Source organism: Heloderma suspectum, chromosome 6 (assembly GCF_057233095.1).
Source record: "Heloderma suspectum isolate Gila_16-S chromosome 6, 16-S_ref, whole genome shotgun sequence".
Taxonomy (NCBI): Eukaryota; Metazoa; Chordata; class Lepidosauria; order Squamata; family Helodermatidae; genus Heloderma; species Heloderma suspectum.
The window spans coordinates 74,985,227-74,999,761 of NC_139463.1; the positions used below are offsets into that span (position 1 = coordinate 74,985,227).

Below are 14,535 nucleotides of genomic sequence, written 5' to 3' on the forward strand. Positions count from 1 at the left end.
CTGCAGGAAGGAGAAGAGAGCGTCTTGTGATTTTTTAATTTATCTTTTAGTGTGCGTACGCGTGTTCGGCTTGCCTTGCGTCCTCGGTGAGAAGGGGATGACAGATGTTAAAACAATATTCCGTGAGGCCTTGTGAGGTTTTTTTTTAAGGAACATACAAGGATATGGCCTGTTTGGTGCTCGGTAGATCAGTGTAGGCGAGGGTTTGGGCAATTACCACTCCTCTGCTTTCCCTGATTTTGAAGACTCTGCAAGGGGTGGCATCGCCCCTCCATGTCTGACTCGTTTGGCTCCACTGATATGGTGATGCTTTGGCCTACAGCTCCTATCATCCCTAGCCAGCAGAGTCAATAGTGGGGGAGGATGGCAGTTGCAGGCCAAAACACCTGGAGGGGCACAGATGGGCCACCCCTGCAGTGTAGATAGCCTATAAAAGAGTTCCTTGTCCTTGCCTTCAAAGCCTTCTGTGGCCTTGTCTGCCTGCCCCCATCAACCTCTCCACTCTCATATTCCCTGCCTGTGATCTTTGCTGCTCCAACTCCACCACTCTCCATCATCCCAGGGTCTCCAGCTCCCTCAAAAGACACTGCTCTTTCTCCTCTGCTCCCTGTGTGCTTGGAACTGCCTCCCAGAACGCCTGCGTGATGCTGCCTCGCTTCCTTCCCTCTGCAAAAGCCGCCTTTTCCATGGAGCCTTTGGTATGGCCCTCTAGTTCTCGTGCCACTGCTGTAAGCCCGGCCTGTAATTAAGCCCAAGCACGTGCAACTCAAAACAGCCACATTTGGTTCCAGGCTCCACTTCTTCTGTCGTTTCCCCCTCTGCGTTGAACTTTTAGATTGTAAGCTCTGCGGGGCAGGGGCCTGTCTTCTTATACTCTGCAAAGCACCATAGACACTGAGAATGCTGTGTGAATTAATAATGGCTCCTGCTGAACAGAGGGGAGTGGCCCCGAGGAAATTCCATTTCCTGGAAACAGTATTCTCTCTGTGCTTCTAGGCTGCAAAAGTCAGAGAACATTGCAGCTTTGGGGTGGATTGGGAAATGCCATGGCTGCCTCAAGTCCCTCCCATCCTTCACGTGAATGGGGACCTTACAATTCAGAGAAGATGGAGGCTAGGATCTCACACCTTGTTGCAAAGGGGAGTGGGTTAGAGCTGCCGGCTGCCAGGACACCTGGGCTCTCAGTGGCAGCCATGTGGGAAGCTGGGGCAGACGTGGGTCCTGGAATACGGAACTCCTGGGTTTCCTGGGAGGAGCTTTGAATAAGGGGGGTGGGATGTGGAGATGGGTTTCTTAGGGTTGAGGATAAAGTGTGAGAGTCAGTGTGCTGTAGTGGTTAGGGTGTTGGACTGGGACCCAGGAGACCTGAGTTCTAGACCCCACTCAGTTGTGAAGCTCAGTGGGTGACTTTGGGCCAGTCACTGACTCTTAGCCTAACCAACCTCAGGGGTTTGTTGTGAGGATAAATGGAGAGGAGGAGGACTGTCTAAGCCACCTTGGGCTTCCTTGAAAGAAGAAAAAAGGCAGGTTTTAAATGTAACGATTAAATAAATAAGTAAGCTCTTTTAACAGGTCAGGGAATCCAAATTGTTCACGGATAGGATTTCTGCATGAGAACAGTATATGTGTGTGTGTGTACTTTAAGCAAGATAACGATGCAAACCCCATTTCGCACTCGCCCCTTGCAGTGGTTCCCAACTTCGGGTCCCAAGATGTTGTTGGACTTCAACTCCCATCAAACCCTCACCATTGTGACCGGCTGTCAGGGATGGTGGGAGTTGTGGTCCCACAACACCGGAGGGACCCATGGTGGGGAACCCCTACTTCAGAGACTCCGTAGGAATGGCGCCCAGTCTTCCCTCTGCCTCCTCGCCTGCTGTCTTGCATGCTGCCTCTGCGTCTGTGTGTGTGTGTGTATGTGGTCCTCCCCACGCCCAACACCCACATCTCTTTCTGGCACTAACATGGTGCTGTTCCCCGGTGACTCGTCTTCTCTGCTCTTTCTCTTCCCTGCCTCTGCCCACTGCTGGCCCCCTTGCTCTGCCCCTTCGCCACCACCTTCAGCTCAGGGGCTGCCGCTTCTGTCTCTGAGGACCCTGCTTTGCCTATTGCTGAAGCCGATGAACTGCTTCACAAGTAAGATATTGGGGCAGGGCTGCGGCTTTGGATGGGTCGTGGGGGACGGTGGGTGGGCGGGATGGATGGATGGATTGCAGGCAGCTCTCACTCGACTGCTAGAGTGGGAAGATTTCCTCGGCTACACCAGCCGGATCCCCCTTGTGCTACTAGCTTCACCCAGCACCATCCTCTGTCATGTCCTGCAATTCCGCCTCCAGAGGGTACCCTCCAGGTGTGGCGATGGGGCAGAAAAGGGTCTCCTCTGAGTAGGGTGTGTTTTCGGTGCACCAGCTCAGTGAAACATTGGGATTGAGAGGTCGGTGTAGAGTTGGGGTGCAGAACCTCAGACCCAGGGTCCCCATCTGGCCCTCCCAGGTTCCTAGTCTGGCCTTGCGGGGTTCTGCAGATGGTCCCACTGCCTTTCCCCCACAAACCCCAATCGCTTGATTTCCCCCCCACTTTTATGCAGTTTTCCCCCCATTCTAAAAGGTTGAAATCCCTCTCCTAAGACTTAGCTACTGGCATTAAGAGCTTTAAGTGAAAAGATGCTGGTATCGTTGGCCCTGCCCCTTTTTCCTTTGGCCCCGACCACCACTGGAATGTGGCCCCCAAGAGCTTCTCCGAAATGGAATTTGGCCCTTGGGCTGAAAGAGGTTCAACACCCCTGGTTTAGAAAGCTCAGATGGCAGGAGGAGGCGGGGGGTCAGCTGGCCATGTGTCAAGTGAGCACCAGCAGAAACGGCGGGGTGGGGAAGCTGTTGGCATGACAACCCAAAATGGCGGGCACATTTACCAGCAAGCAGTGGCCTGTGCCTCCCTCTGCCTGACCCTCCGCATCCTGCTGTAGGTTTGTGTGTAAGAACAACGGAGTGCTCTTTGAGAACCAGCTGCTGCAGATCGGGGTGAAATCAGAGTTCCGGCAGAATTTGGGTGAGTGATTTGGGACAGGTTTGGGGCGAATGGGCAGGTTGGGCCCCTGCAGGACTCCCCCAAAGTCCACATACTGGGAATGGAGTCTTCCCCATTCCCATAACCTTACCTCAGGACAACACACCCCATTTTCTCCTGGAGGGCTGAATGCAGGAAGCAAGCCTGTGTTCTGTTTCAGAGGAGAACTGGAATTGATGCTTGACAGGATAGTCGGCCTATTGCTTTTGGATAATATTTTATTTATTTATTTATTTATTTCTATACCGCCCAATAGCCGAAGCTCTCTGGGCGGTTCACAAAAACTAAAACCAAACAACACACAATAAAACAATTTAAAATATATAGAACATTAAAACCACAATATAACAATAAAACCACAATAAAACCTAGCAGCAGTACAGGAGTTTAAAATACAGATTTAAAACAGCAAAGATAAAAATTTAGAAAGCTAAAATGCCTGGGAAAATAAAAAGGTCTTCACCTGGCGCCGAAAGGAGTACAATGTAGGCGCCAGGCGAACCTCACTAGGGAGCTCATTCCAGAGCCGGGGTGCCACAACAGAAAAAGCCCTCCTCCTAGTAGCCACCCGCCTCACTTCCTTTGGCAGGGGCTCACGGAGAAGGGCTGCTGCTGATGATCTTAAGGTCCGGGCAGGCACATATGGGAGGAGGCGATCCTTCAGGTAACCTGGCCCCAAGCCGTTAAGGGCTTTGAATGTTAGCACCAGCACTTTGAATCGGGCCCGGAAATGGACCGGCAGCCAGTGCAGCTGGAAAAGTACTGGCGTAATATGAGCTCGCAGGCCAGTCCCTGTTAACAATCTTGCTGCCCTATTTTGGACCAGCTGAAGTTTCCGGACCGTTTTCAAAGGCAGCCCCACGTATAACGCATTGCAGTAATCCAGACGAGAAGTTATCAGAGCATGGATAACTGTAGCTAGGCTATCTCTGTCCAGATAAGGGCGTAGTTGGTATACCAGCCTAAGCTGATAAAAAGTGCTCCGTGCCACTGAGTTCACCTGTGCCTCAAGTGACAGTTCTGGATCCAAGAGCACCCCCAAACTACGAACCTGATCCTTTAGGGGGAGTGCAACCCCCTCCAGAACAGGTTGATTATCACCTAGCCGGGCAGACGAACCACCCACTAACAGTACCTCCGTCTTGTCTGGATTGAGTTTCAGTTTATTGGCCCTCATCCAGTCCATTACCGTGCCCAGGCACTGGTTCAGAACAGCCACTGCCTCACCTGGTTTTGATGAGAAAGAGAGGTAGAGCTGGGTGTCATCCGCATATTGATGGCACCTCAGCCCACACCTCCGGATAACCTCCCCCAGCGGTTTCATGTAGATGTTAAACAGCATGGGGGATAGAATAGAGCCCTGTGGAACCCCATGGCACAATTGCCATGGCACAGAGCAATAATCCCCCAGCACCACCTTCTGGAATCGGCCATCCAAGTAGGAGCGGAACCACTGTAGTGCAGTGCCTCCAACTCCCAACCCAGACAACCTATCCAGAAGGATACCATGGTCGATGGTATCGAAAGCCGCTGAGAGGTCCAGGAGAATCAACAGGGTCGCACTCCCCCTGTCCCTCTCCCGGCAGAGGTCATCCCACAGGGCGACCAAGGCAGTTTCCGTTCCAAAACCAGGCCTGAAGCCCGATTGAAATGGATCTAGATAATCCGTTTCATTCAAGAGTGCCTGGAGCTGTCCTACAACCACCCGCTCAAGCATCTTGCCCAGGAAGGGGATGTTGGCCACTGGCCTATAATTGTTAACATCCTCTGGGTCCAGGTTAGGCTTTTTCAGGAGTGGTCTAATTTCTGCCTCTTTTAAAGCGGCAGGCACCACTCCCTCTCTCAAGGAGGAACTTACAACCTCCTGGACCCAGCCGGACAACCCCTCCTTGTTTGATTTAATAAGCCATGAAGGGCAAGGGTCAAGCACACAAGTGGTCGATTGGACTTGGCCAAGCACCTTGTCCGCATCCTCAGGCCTCAGTAACTGAAACTCATCCAATAAAACTGGACCAGACGGTGCTCTGAACGCCTCTACCAATGGAACTGCATTAATCGTGGTGTCCAATTCATGACGAATCTGAGCGACTTTATCCTCAAAGTGCTGCGCAAACCCGTCACAGCGTGCTACCGAGGGTTCCACCGTCTCTCTCCCTGGCCCAGAATGTAACAGGCCGCGAACCACTCGGAAAAGCTCCGCCGGGCGACACTGAGAAGATGCAATGCTGGTGGAAAAGAACTGCCTCTTTGCCACCCTCACCGCCACAGAGTAGGCTCGATAGTGGGCTCTTACCTGTGTTCGGTCAGACTCAGCACGAGTTTTCCTCCACCTGCGTTCTAGCCGTCTCCCCTCTTGCTTCATTGCCCTCAGCTCAGGTGTATACCAAGGAGCTGGCCGGGCTCTGCTCAGAGGGAGAGGGCGCTTGGGCGCGATCGTGTCAACCGCCCAAGTCATCTCTGCATTCCACAGAGCGACCTGGGCTTCGACAGGAGCACCAGCCATACCAGCAGGAAAATCCCCCAGAGCCCTCTGGAATCCATCGGAATCCATTAATAATACCGACATTGTGGTCATGTGTGTACTAGGGGTCACCATCAAACCTCATCACAGCTGGCTGGGGATGCTGGGTGTTGTAGTCCAACACATCTGGAGGGCACTTGGTTGGGGAAGGCTGCTCTAACGGAACAGCCCTGTAACAACCTTCTTTGGCTTGCACCATCAGGAGATCCTCTTGGACACCCCTCCCCCTTGCAATGTGTTGGGGCAACTCCCTGGACTTGCCCCAGTGGTCATTCTGACCTGGGCTTTGCAGCCCTTCGGCCATCTGCCAAAAAGGGAAAGCTGAACCCCACTTCCTTTGGACTTAGGGTGGTTCCACCCCAAAGAATGTCACTCACTTCAAAACAGAAGTGAGTCCATTTATCGGAGCCGTCGCACGATTCTTGTCCGAGGCTTCACTTGTGGCCCACTAAAGTCAGGAAAGGTTTTCTGGCCTATGTGTGATGTTTGGGTAGAAAGCAGCTGTCCGGCAGTTAAACTTGTTACTAGCCATTGTTTAGAGTAGGGGTGGGCAATATGCGGCTTTCACCCTAATTTCACACAAGTGGCAAGGCGGAGGAAAATGGGGAAGAACGGGATGCCCCACCCAGTTTTGGTTCCAGTCCTGACCACCACGACTGCAGCCCTTGATAGAAAATAGAGTTCTCCACCCCTAGTTTAGCGGGACTTGACTTTTTGGCTCCTCGGCAGGGATAGTGAGCAGTGAGGTATCTTTGTGAGATGGAGGGAGCTGGGGTGCCTCCAATTGCCCAGGCGCCTTCTCTTTCATTGGTAATGGCAGCCTTAGTAGAAGGAGTGCTGGTGATAGGACATGCGAAGCGCCACACCCTAACACTATCTCCTCTCTACCCCCCCAGGCCGGATGTATCTTTTCTACGGGAACAAAACGTCCGTCCAGTTCCAGAGCTTCACCCCTACGGTCAGCTACCCAGGAGACCTGCAAAGCCATATCTTTTTGCGGATGTCTGTGGTGGATGGGGGGGGTGGAGATGATGTCTCCGGGTGGGTTTTGGGCACCTGGGTCTTCTGTTCTTTGGCTCCTCCGCAGGCTTAGCGCCTTGTTCCTTAGTGCGGCTCACAGCTCAACATCCAGACAAAAGCCGTAGAACCGCTGGTGGAGGGAGGCGCTCAAGTTCAACAGGTCCTGAACATCGAGTGCCTGAGTGACTTCACGGAGGCCCCTCTCATCAACATAAAATTCCGGTACCATCGCCCAACAGCCCAGGCTATCCTTGGATTGAAGGGAAGGAGAGCTTTTGCAATTGAGCAATGAAAGGCATTTAGAATTGGCTGTAGCCCAGGGCAGTCTTAAGTTGAATGACCAGTTGTATCTCTGCACTGGAGCAGGAAATGGTGATACAGAATCTGGTAACGGTTGAAAAACCTAGAGAGCTTGAGGTTCCATTTTAAACAAAAAAGCTTCTAGTCCTCAGTGTTGTGGAGAAACAAAAGTTCTGTATATAGGCAAAACTGAACAAGATGGGTGTGTTGTTTCCAATAGTCACTCCTTACATCTCGGTCCTTGTCCTGACACATCTGTTCTTCTCTTTGTCCCTGTCCCACTTTTCCACAAATGTCAATCCTCAGCCAATTTATATGTCAGAACTGGAAGAAAGGGGATCTTGGGCTCAGTGGGCTAGGAATGAGTGCTTCTGCACCAAGTGTCTGCTGATCCTCATGAAATATAGGGACATAATGGCCATGCTGGATTGGACCACAGGCCTCTCAAGTCCAGCACTCTGTTCCCACAGTGGCCAACCAAATGCCCCAATGGGAGCCCACAAGTAGGACGTGAGAGCAGTGGTACCCTCCTGTGTGTGTTTCCCAGCAAATGGCATTGAAAGGGATTTTGCCTCTGATCCTGGAGCTATGACACGGCCATGATGACTAGTAGCCATTGATAGCCTCATCCTCCATGGATTTGTCCAATCCCCTTTTAAAGGCATCCATGGTTAGTGACCATCACTACACCTTGTGGTAGCAAGATGTAGTGGTGACAGAGGGAGCGAGGTGGTGGTCCTCATGACATCTAATGGCTCTCTCTTCGCACTCCTCGTTTCTGACAGGTATGGCGGGACGCTGCAGAACCTCACACTCAAATTGCCTATTACCGTCAACAAATTTTTCCAGGCGACAGAGATGCAGTCACAAGATTTTTTCCAGCGCTGGAAACAGCTCAGCCTGTAAGTGGGGACGTGGTGGGTAGAGAGGGGGGACTGCATTTGGGCAATACCAATCAGCATTTGGAAATGGGGGCTCATGAACGGCAGCTTCTGCATTTGTCAGAGGGGGAACGACATATGATGCCTTCCTCAGTAACCCTATAGCAGCCTTCTTCAACTTGGTGCCCTCCAGGTGTTTTGGGCCACAACTCCTAGCATTCCTGATCATTGGCTATACTGGCTTGGGCTGCTGGGTGTTGCAGTCCAAAATAACTGAAGTGCACCTATAGTACTTTCCCTACCTTTTCCACTTTATCCCCTGCCCATCTTTCCCAAATATGCTCAGTCCATCCCAGGTACCTCATTTATGTGCTGCCCTCCTTCCTTGAAACTTGTTGGTACAACCTTAAGTGATGTTTTTTAGCAGGCTGTTGGTATGCTGTGGTAGCCATCTGTAGTAAAGGCACAAGTTCTTAATTCCATGTGAACAACTTTAGAGGGGTGGTGGCGGCAGTTGGATATAAGCCCCCTCCCACTCGCACACACACAAATGCTTGGAAGGAGAGGGGCTTGTGCCCATCCTTCTATCTCTGTGGTGGGATCACAGTACACAACTGGCTGATGTGTACTTGGCCTAGACTTTTCAGATGGGCGTGACCCAGGAGGGCAGTCTGTTTTCACTGGTTAGACTGGTCCAGTGGTGCTATTGGGCTTCTGTCAAGAATCCTTAAGCAATAACTGCCCGTTTGATCTCGGTGCTGTTGCAAGTAAATGTTGAGGTAGATTTTAGCAAGTTATGCTGTGTGAATGTGTTGCTTTAATAGGTCTCTGGCTCACACAGTCGCAGGCTCACACATTCTGTTTCCACAGCCCTCCCCTATGTAAAAAAAAGTGTTTCTAAGGAAAGAGTCAGAGGTTTAGGACTTTAGAGGAAAGTGAAGTTCCGTGAGTACATGGCAGTCAAGGGCCATTTCTACAATCACTGTCTAGAGTAACCTTATCCAACCTGGTGCCCTCCAAATCCGTTGGACTACAATTCCTAGGGATGCTGGGAGATGTAGTCCAACTTGTCTGGAGAGAACCAGGATGTGGAAGGATGGTCTGGAATAAGGGCAGCTTTTAAGATACCTTTGATGGAGCCCAGTGGTGACACTCACCTTTCCTTCCACACTACTTGCATTCACTCACTCTCAAATTATCAGGGACTTTGGAGAGATTTGGCCCCTGCTGTAGCTAGCAACTGTAGCTCGCCCAGGCCAGTTTAGAGATGGATGCTTAAGTTAAAACATACTTTTGTATGGTGCCATATGGCCAGGAAGATGCTGCTGCACCACAAACTTGTCTACTCTGTCTGCTGACCCTCCAGCAGAATGACCAGCCTAGGAGGAGGTACCTAGCAGCAGGGTTGCTAACCCTCACCTAAGGCAGAGGGCTTTCACTTGGGCCTGAAGGATTTTTTTGCCTTGCTCAGGACACATTTTAAAGTTGCCCCAGTGACGCGGTGGATGCAGCGCTCAGTGAATGGCTGAGGTGCAGGAAACGCAACGTGTGCGTGACAGGTGGATGGGAAAGAGAAAGGCAAGCACTGAGTCACTGCTTTTATGTCCCTGCAGGCCACAGCAGGAAGCCCAAAAAATCTTCAAGGCAAACCACCCCATGGATTCTGAAGTGACCAAGGCCAAGGTGAGCAATGTCAGTCGCGACTTCCTCCACCCCACCTCCCGCAAACTGCTTGTCTGATACCTACGGAGGAGAGTTGCAAGCTTTAATGTAATCAGTGCAAGCTTGAATTGCAGATTACCTGAGGGAGAAATTTTAATCAGAAGAGCTTTTAACAGATGAATTCACACTGAACAGAAAATGACTAGCACATTTCTTCTTACAAGAGCCACAGACAGCTGAAGCCAACAGTAGTCAATCAGCATTGGCATCAACATATTTTTTAAAAACCTCGATTTTCCACACTACTCATGGTGTTGAACTTGTTTATATTTGAAGACAATTTGGCTCTGGTGTATTAACCGTAAGAGAGATGACTCAATAGTCTGAATCTGATTGAGATTCTAGCTGTAGCTTTTTCTTTCTAACCATAGCTTTAATTGCAATCTTGCAATTTTTATAGCCTCCTCCTAGTCAATAGCTTTTGTCTATTAAATTGCACAATACCTCCCATGGAAGAGGTGTATTAAATTGTATATTACCTCTCATGGAAGAGATGTATTAAACTGCACATTACCTTTCATGATCATCAGAAAGGCGCCCCTCCTGAGGATTTAGCAATATGTAAATTTATATAATCAAAACACCAGTTACTTGCATTTAAAAATAAACACAACCAATTCATTATCAAATTATTAATTTGCTGACTTATCAGAGATGGGGTTCCTTTGCTACAATTCCCTACGAACTTGATCCAGCAGCAGTGCTAGGCCTGGTTCGCACGTAATGCTAACTTACTGTTTATTTGAATCATGGTTTGTTGCCCTACTCAGCATTTGTCTGGCAGATGATAGAACCGTCCATGGTTTGTTTTCTCAGTCCCTGTGGTGTTTGTTTCCCTCCTCCTTTGCCTGCTCCCTCCCTGTATCCCAAATGCCTTTGCAGCGCTGCGGCACTGGCATGTAAGGAGATTAGTTTTTTTACTGCTCTTGCCTCCTGTCTCTGTAGCCTGGTGAAATACCCTATGATCCAGGGTTCACATGTAACAACAATCCATGATTTAGACATCCCACAGTTCACAACTCAACAACAAACCATGGGTTCTCTTTGTGGGTTAGTTGTGGTTAACAACCCATAGTTAACCCATAGTTTTGGGTTCACATGTAACTACAACCCATGATTCAAAAAACCATGGTCTGTCATTATGTGTGAACAAGGTCAGTATGTGCAACCTTTCCGTTATTATCTCCCTCCATTCTCCTTTTTGGAAGGCTAGACTGCTCGAGTTTAATGGGGAATGTAACTTCTTCAATAAGGCTGCAATCTTGCACACATGCACACACACACACCTGGCAGTAGGTGAACACAGGACTTCCAAACAAGCACGCATAGAATTATGTTGTAGTGCTATGCCCATTTAAGTGAAAATAAGTCTCCTTGAGCTTAGTGGAGCTGAATGTTCTTCTGATTTTAAACATGTGTGGGATTGTAAATAGTTCAAATTAGGTGACCTGGCAATTTGCATAATTCTACTTTCAGGTTTCCAAAGAATTCTATTTTATTTTCAACAATAGTGAGAGGGGGATGAAAGAGATAAAAAGATTAGCATCAGTATGTAGGGCACAAAATATTCAGGCTTGTCCATTTTCTTGTGTGATGTAAGATTCTTCTTTTGGAAGATGTGCAGAGCGCTCACATCCTTGGGACTGAATCTGCTTGGGCAATGGTCTTAAGAGATAGGAGCCACAGGAGTTGTACAGCTGACTATGCTGCAGGACTCACTATGATGATTTTTTGCAGTGGTCCTGCTTCTCTCCTCTTGTACCTCTTTCCCCTGATCAACTTCCTCAGGAAAGGTACAGTTGGCAACGGGAGCCTCTCCGGCAAGCGGGCCAGCCCAACTGAGCTCCGGTCTCTTCTTCCCACAGCTGTTAGGTTTTGGCAGTGCGCTCTTGGAGAAGGTGGATCCAAACCCCGATAACTACGTAGGAGCTGGGATCATCCAGACAAAGGCACTGCAAGTTGGGTGCTTGCTGCGGCTGGAGCCCAATGCCCAGGCACAGGTGAGGGGGCAAGGGCTCCTGAAACTTCTGTCATTGGTGGGGGTGGCCTGTAAGCTTATTTATTACTTACAGCATCTTTAGTCTGCTCTTCTGCCAAAACAGGCTCCCAGAGCAGTTTACAAAGATTAATATCAAAATAGTCCCTGCCCCAAGCTTACAGTCTAAAAGACACGACACAAACGGAAAAGGAATTGGGAGGCAGGAGAAAAAAAGCAAAAATCAGGCACCAGTTCTAAGTGTCATTAGGTCTTCTTTCTGGCAGGGAAAGGTGAAACAAGCTTCCTGCAGCTGTTCCATCTCTGGCTGATGTATGGGAATCGGTTGTTCTCCGCCTTGCTGTGATGTTTATCCCATAAGGCAAGGCAGTGTGGCCTCTCATGAGGCCAAAGTCTGCAGTCCCCCCAGGGAAGTGTCTGCTGGAGCTGTGTGCTCCTTCTGGCGAGGAGGGGTGAAGTGAGCTCCCTGCAGTCGCTCTCTCTCCGGCTGACAAATAGGGCCAAGTTGGTCTCCCCCTGGCCAGGATGTTCTTCCTAGGAAGCAGGGAGTGCAGCCTCCCAGTGGCCCTCAGTTCCGGGAGAGGGGGTGGTAATGCTGGAGTGCCAAGGCAGAAAAGAATTGGAATCCGGACTCCCAGGTTCCCCGGAAAAGTGGGAGGGAAAAAGCTGAAACAAAAACCCAAAGGGGGAAAAAAAAAAACCCTCAGGTGCCTTTTGACAATAACAGAACCAGCACTAAAGACTGCTTTGGCTCACCTGCCTACTTACCTTCCTTTAATTTCCCTCCAGATGTATCGGCTGACCCTCCGCACCAGCAAGGAGTCTGTCTCGAAGCACCTTTGCGAGCTGCTCTCTCAGCAGTTCTGAGGCATTGGCTGCACCGGAGGAAGGAGTGGGGGAAAAGGCCGTTCCTGCACACTGGATGCCTAAGTCCATCCCCTCCCACCTCCCTCCACACCAGGGGCCTCCAGAAAAGACTGTACCGCTCCTTGCCTGTTGTCGTGATAACCTCTGTGTTCTCATTGCCTAGCCCGGGCCAGCACCAAGGGGGATAAGTGAGCGGGGAGCAGAACTACGGTCCCTGGGATGGATGAAGTAGAGTTGGGGAGGGACAATGTATGTTGGTGGAGGGTGTTCTTCCAGGAGTAATCTTCCCCTTGGCAGGAGGGTGGCCCTTGGAAGAAAGCCCGTAAGCCTGGTCCATTCTAACTCAGGATGAGGCTGAGATTTGTGGTCTTAATCCCCCCCCCCGCTGCCACCGCCGTATGATTTAGGCTGGCATTTTGGTTTTTGTTTACAGTTATTTACCTTTACTTCCCCATTCATGGCCTTTCCCCTTTCTGTTGGGGAGGTGTATACATGTCAGCTTCCCTGCTTCCCCCTGAGCTGGCTGGGGGGAGGAATGGGGTGTCTGTGTGTGTGTTTGTGTGTGCGTGGAGAAATGCCTGTAGGGGGTTGTTTTGTGTTTTTTGCCTTGTGTATTTCCCCTGGGGGTGGGGTGAGTTCTCCCTTTCCTTTGCCATGGACCATTCTTCCAGTGTTATGGTTGCTTGTGTTTTTTGCGGAGAAGGAATCTTACTTGAGAGCAGGCCTCCCCCCCCCTTCTCTCACCTCTAGAAGGAAAACTGCACGAAGGTGGAGAGGGCCATGGGGAAGAGGTCTAGCAATTCCTCTCCTGCCTCCCCTCCCCCACCTCTACAAATCACAGGAAAAGGGGTTTACTGGGATCCTTAAGCAGCTGTAAAGTTTGGGGAGGCTGACTCTGGAATGCTGCCCTCCATGCATTTTGGAAAAGGGAGGGGGGAGGGTTCAGTTCGTGCTAGTTTGGGGGTGTCCCAGCTTCCCATGCTGGCCCGGGCTCCATGTTACTCTGCTGTGTAGGTGTTATCTAGCGCATCTTAGTTTATCTGGGTTTTGAATGCCTGTATCTATCTCCATGTGACTCTAATAAAGCCGTGAGGGCGGGGGAGAGCCAGAATCAAGCCAGGCTGGGTCACCCCCACACCGCTGACTGACTTGTTGTGTGCTGCTCTTTGTATGCGGGCAGAAAAGTGTGTGTGTGTTTGTGTAGACAGAAATCCCACACTTGGAAGTGAGACACAGCCATCTTTGGACTAAGAACGGCCATGGTTTTGTGAGGCAGAAACTGGTATTTGGTGCATGGTGGCTTCTAGCCACTTAGCTGGATGGTGGCTTTCTATCCAGTTGGAACCACTACAGTTTTGGTGGGATAGTTTGCCCTGGTGGCTATAGGAAGGTGTTCAACTTGAACTGTACGGAATTGGTAGCAGCATGGATTTGCTAAGAGGTGGCAACACTTCACAGGCGAAGTGCAGCCATTCTGCAATTGTGTCAGTGGCACAGAATATAGCCTGCCTTTTGCTGGAGCTAGACTGCAGGGATGCTTTGTAGGGTACCCCAATCATACACTTGAAGGGAGATCTTAAAGAGAAAGAGGAGGCAACTCCTACCCAGGAAGTGCAGTGCATGTGGCACAAACCTCTCTAATTTCTCCCCTTCCTAAGGGACTCTAAAACACTGGGGAAAGGGGATTATTGGAGGCTGATAAAAGAACAGGAGACCATGTTAGCTTCCCAAAGGTCTACAATTTCTAGTGGATATCAAATTCTGTAAGAAGAAACCTCCTAATTCTGCAGTGTGAATTATGCAGAATACCTGCATAAATGTATTTGATTTGTATGCCTTTTACTTTGATAACCAAATTTAGAGTCTTTGTGGAAATAGGGAGGGGCAGAACAGAGACTAGGAAAAGCATTAGCATTAAAACAACATTGGAGGAAAGACATTTGGTCTGTACAGATGAAAGATATTTTGGTGCACCATCTTAACAGCCCCAGCATTTGTCCATGTATGATATATAGATTGATCATAAATTGCCTGCATGCAATGCTAGAAACATACACTTGAATGTTTTTAAAACTGAGAAAAATACCATTTAATTATACAGATTTAAAAACACACAGTTCCTCTACACACAGTACAGGCAGAAGAGCTTTTTCTCAGCAAGC

The 14,535-nt window shown here is 49.8% G+C and overlaps 1 protein-coding gene across 7 annotated transcripts in view; it reads left to right on the plus strand.

Moving 5' to 3' along the window:
- AP2A1 (adaptor related protein complex 2 subunit alpha 1) overlaps positions 1-13,521 on the plus strand; it is a 43,310-nt gene extending 29,789 nt beyond the window's left edge. For 4 of the 7 annotated variants that reach the window (XM_084804995.1, XM_084804997.1, XM_084804996.1 and 1 more), the window contains 8 exons: positions 2,065-2,136; positions 2,966-3,048; positions 6,484-6,572; positions 6,705-6,829; positions 7,693-7,809; positions 9,402-9,471; positions 11,376-11,510; positions 12,296-13,521. In XM_084804995.1, coding sequence (XP_084661121.1) covers positions 2,065-2,136; positions 2,966-3,048; positions 6,484-6,572; positions 6,705-6,829; positions 7,693-7,809; positions 9,402-9,471; positions 11,376-11,510; positions 12,296-12,373 — 769 coding nt within the window. In that variant the 3' untranslated portion in view covers positions 12,374-13,521. The remainder of the gene's footprint in view (positions 1-2,064; positions 2,137-2,965; positions 3,049-6,483; positions 6,573-6,704; positions 6,830-7,692; positions 7,810-9,401; positions 9,472-11,375; positions 11,511-12,295) is intronic. The other 3 variants (XM_084804999.1, XM_084805000.1, XM_084805001.1) reach the window with 1 other exon arrangement.
- The last annotated feature ends 1,014 nt before the right edge of the window (positions 13,522-14,535 follow it).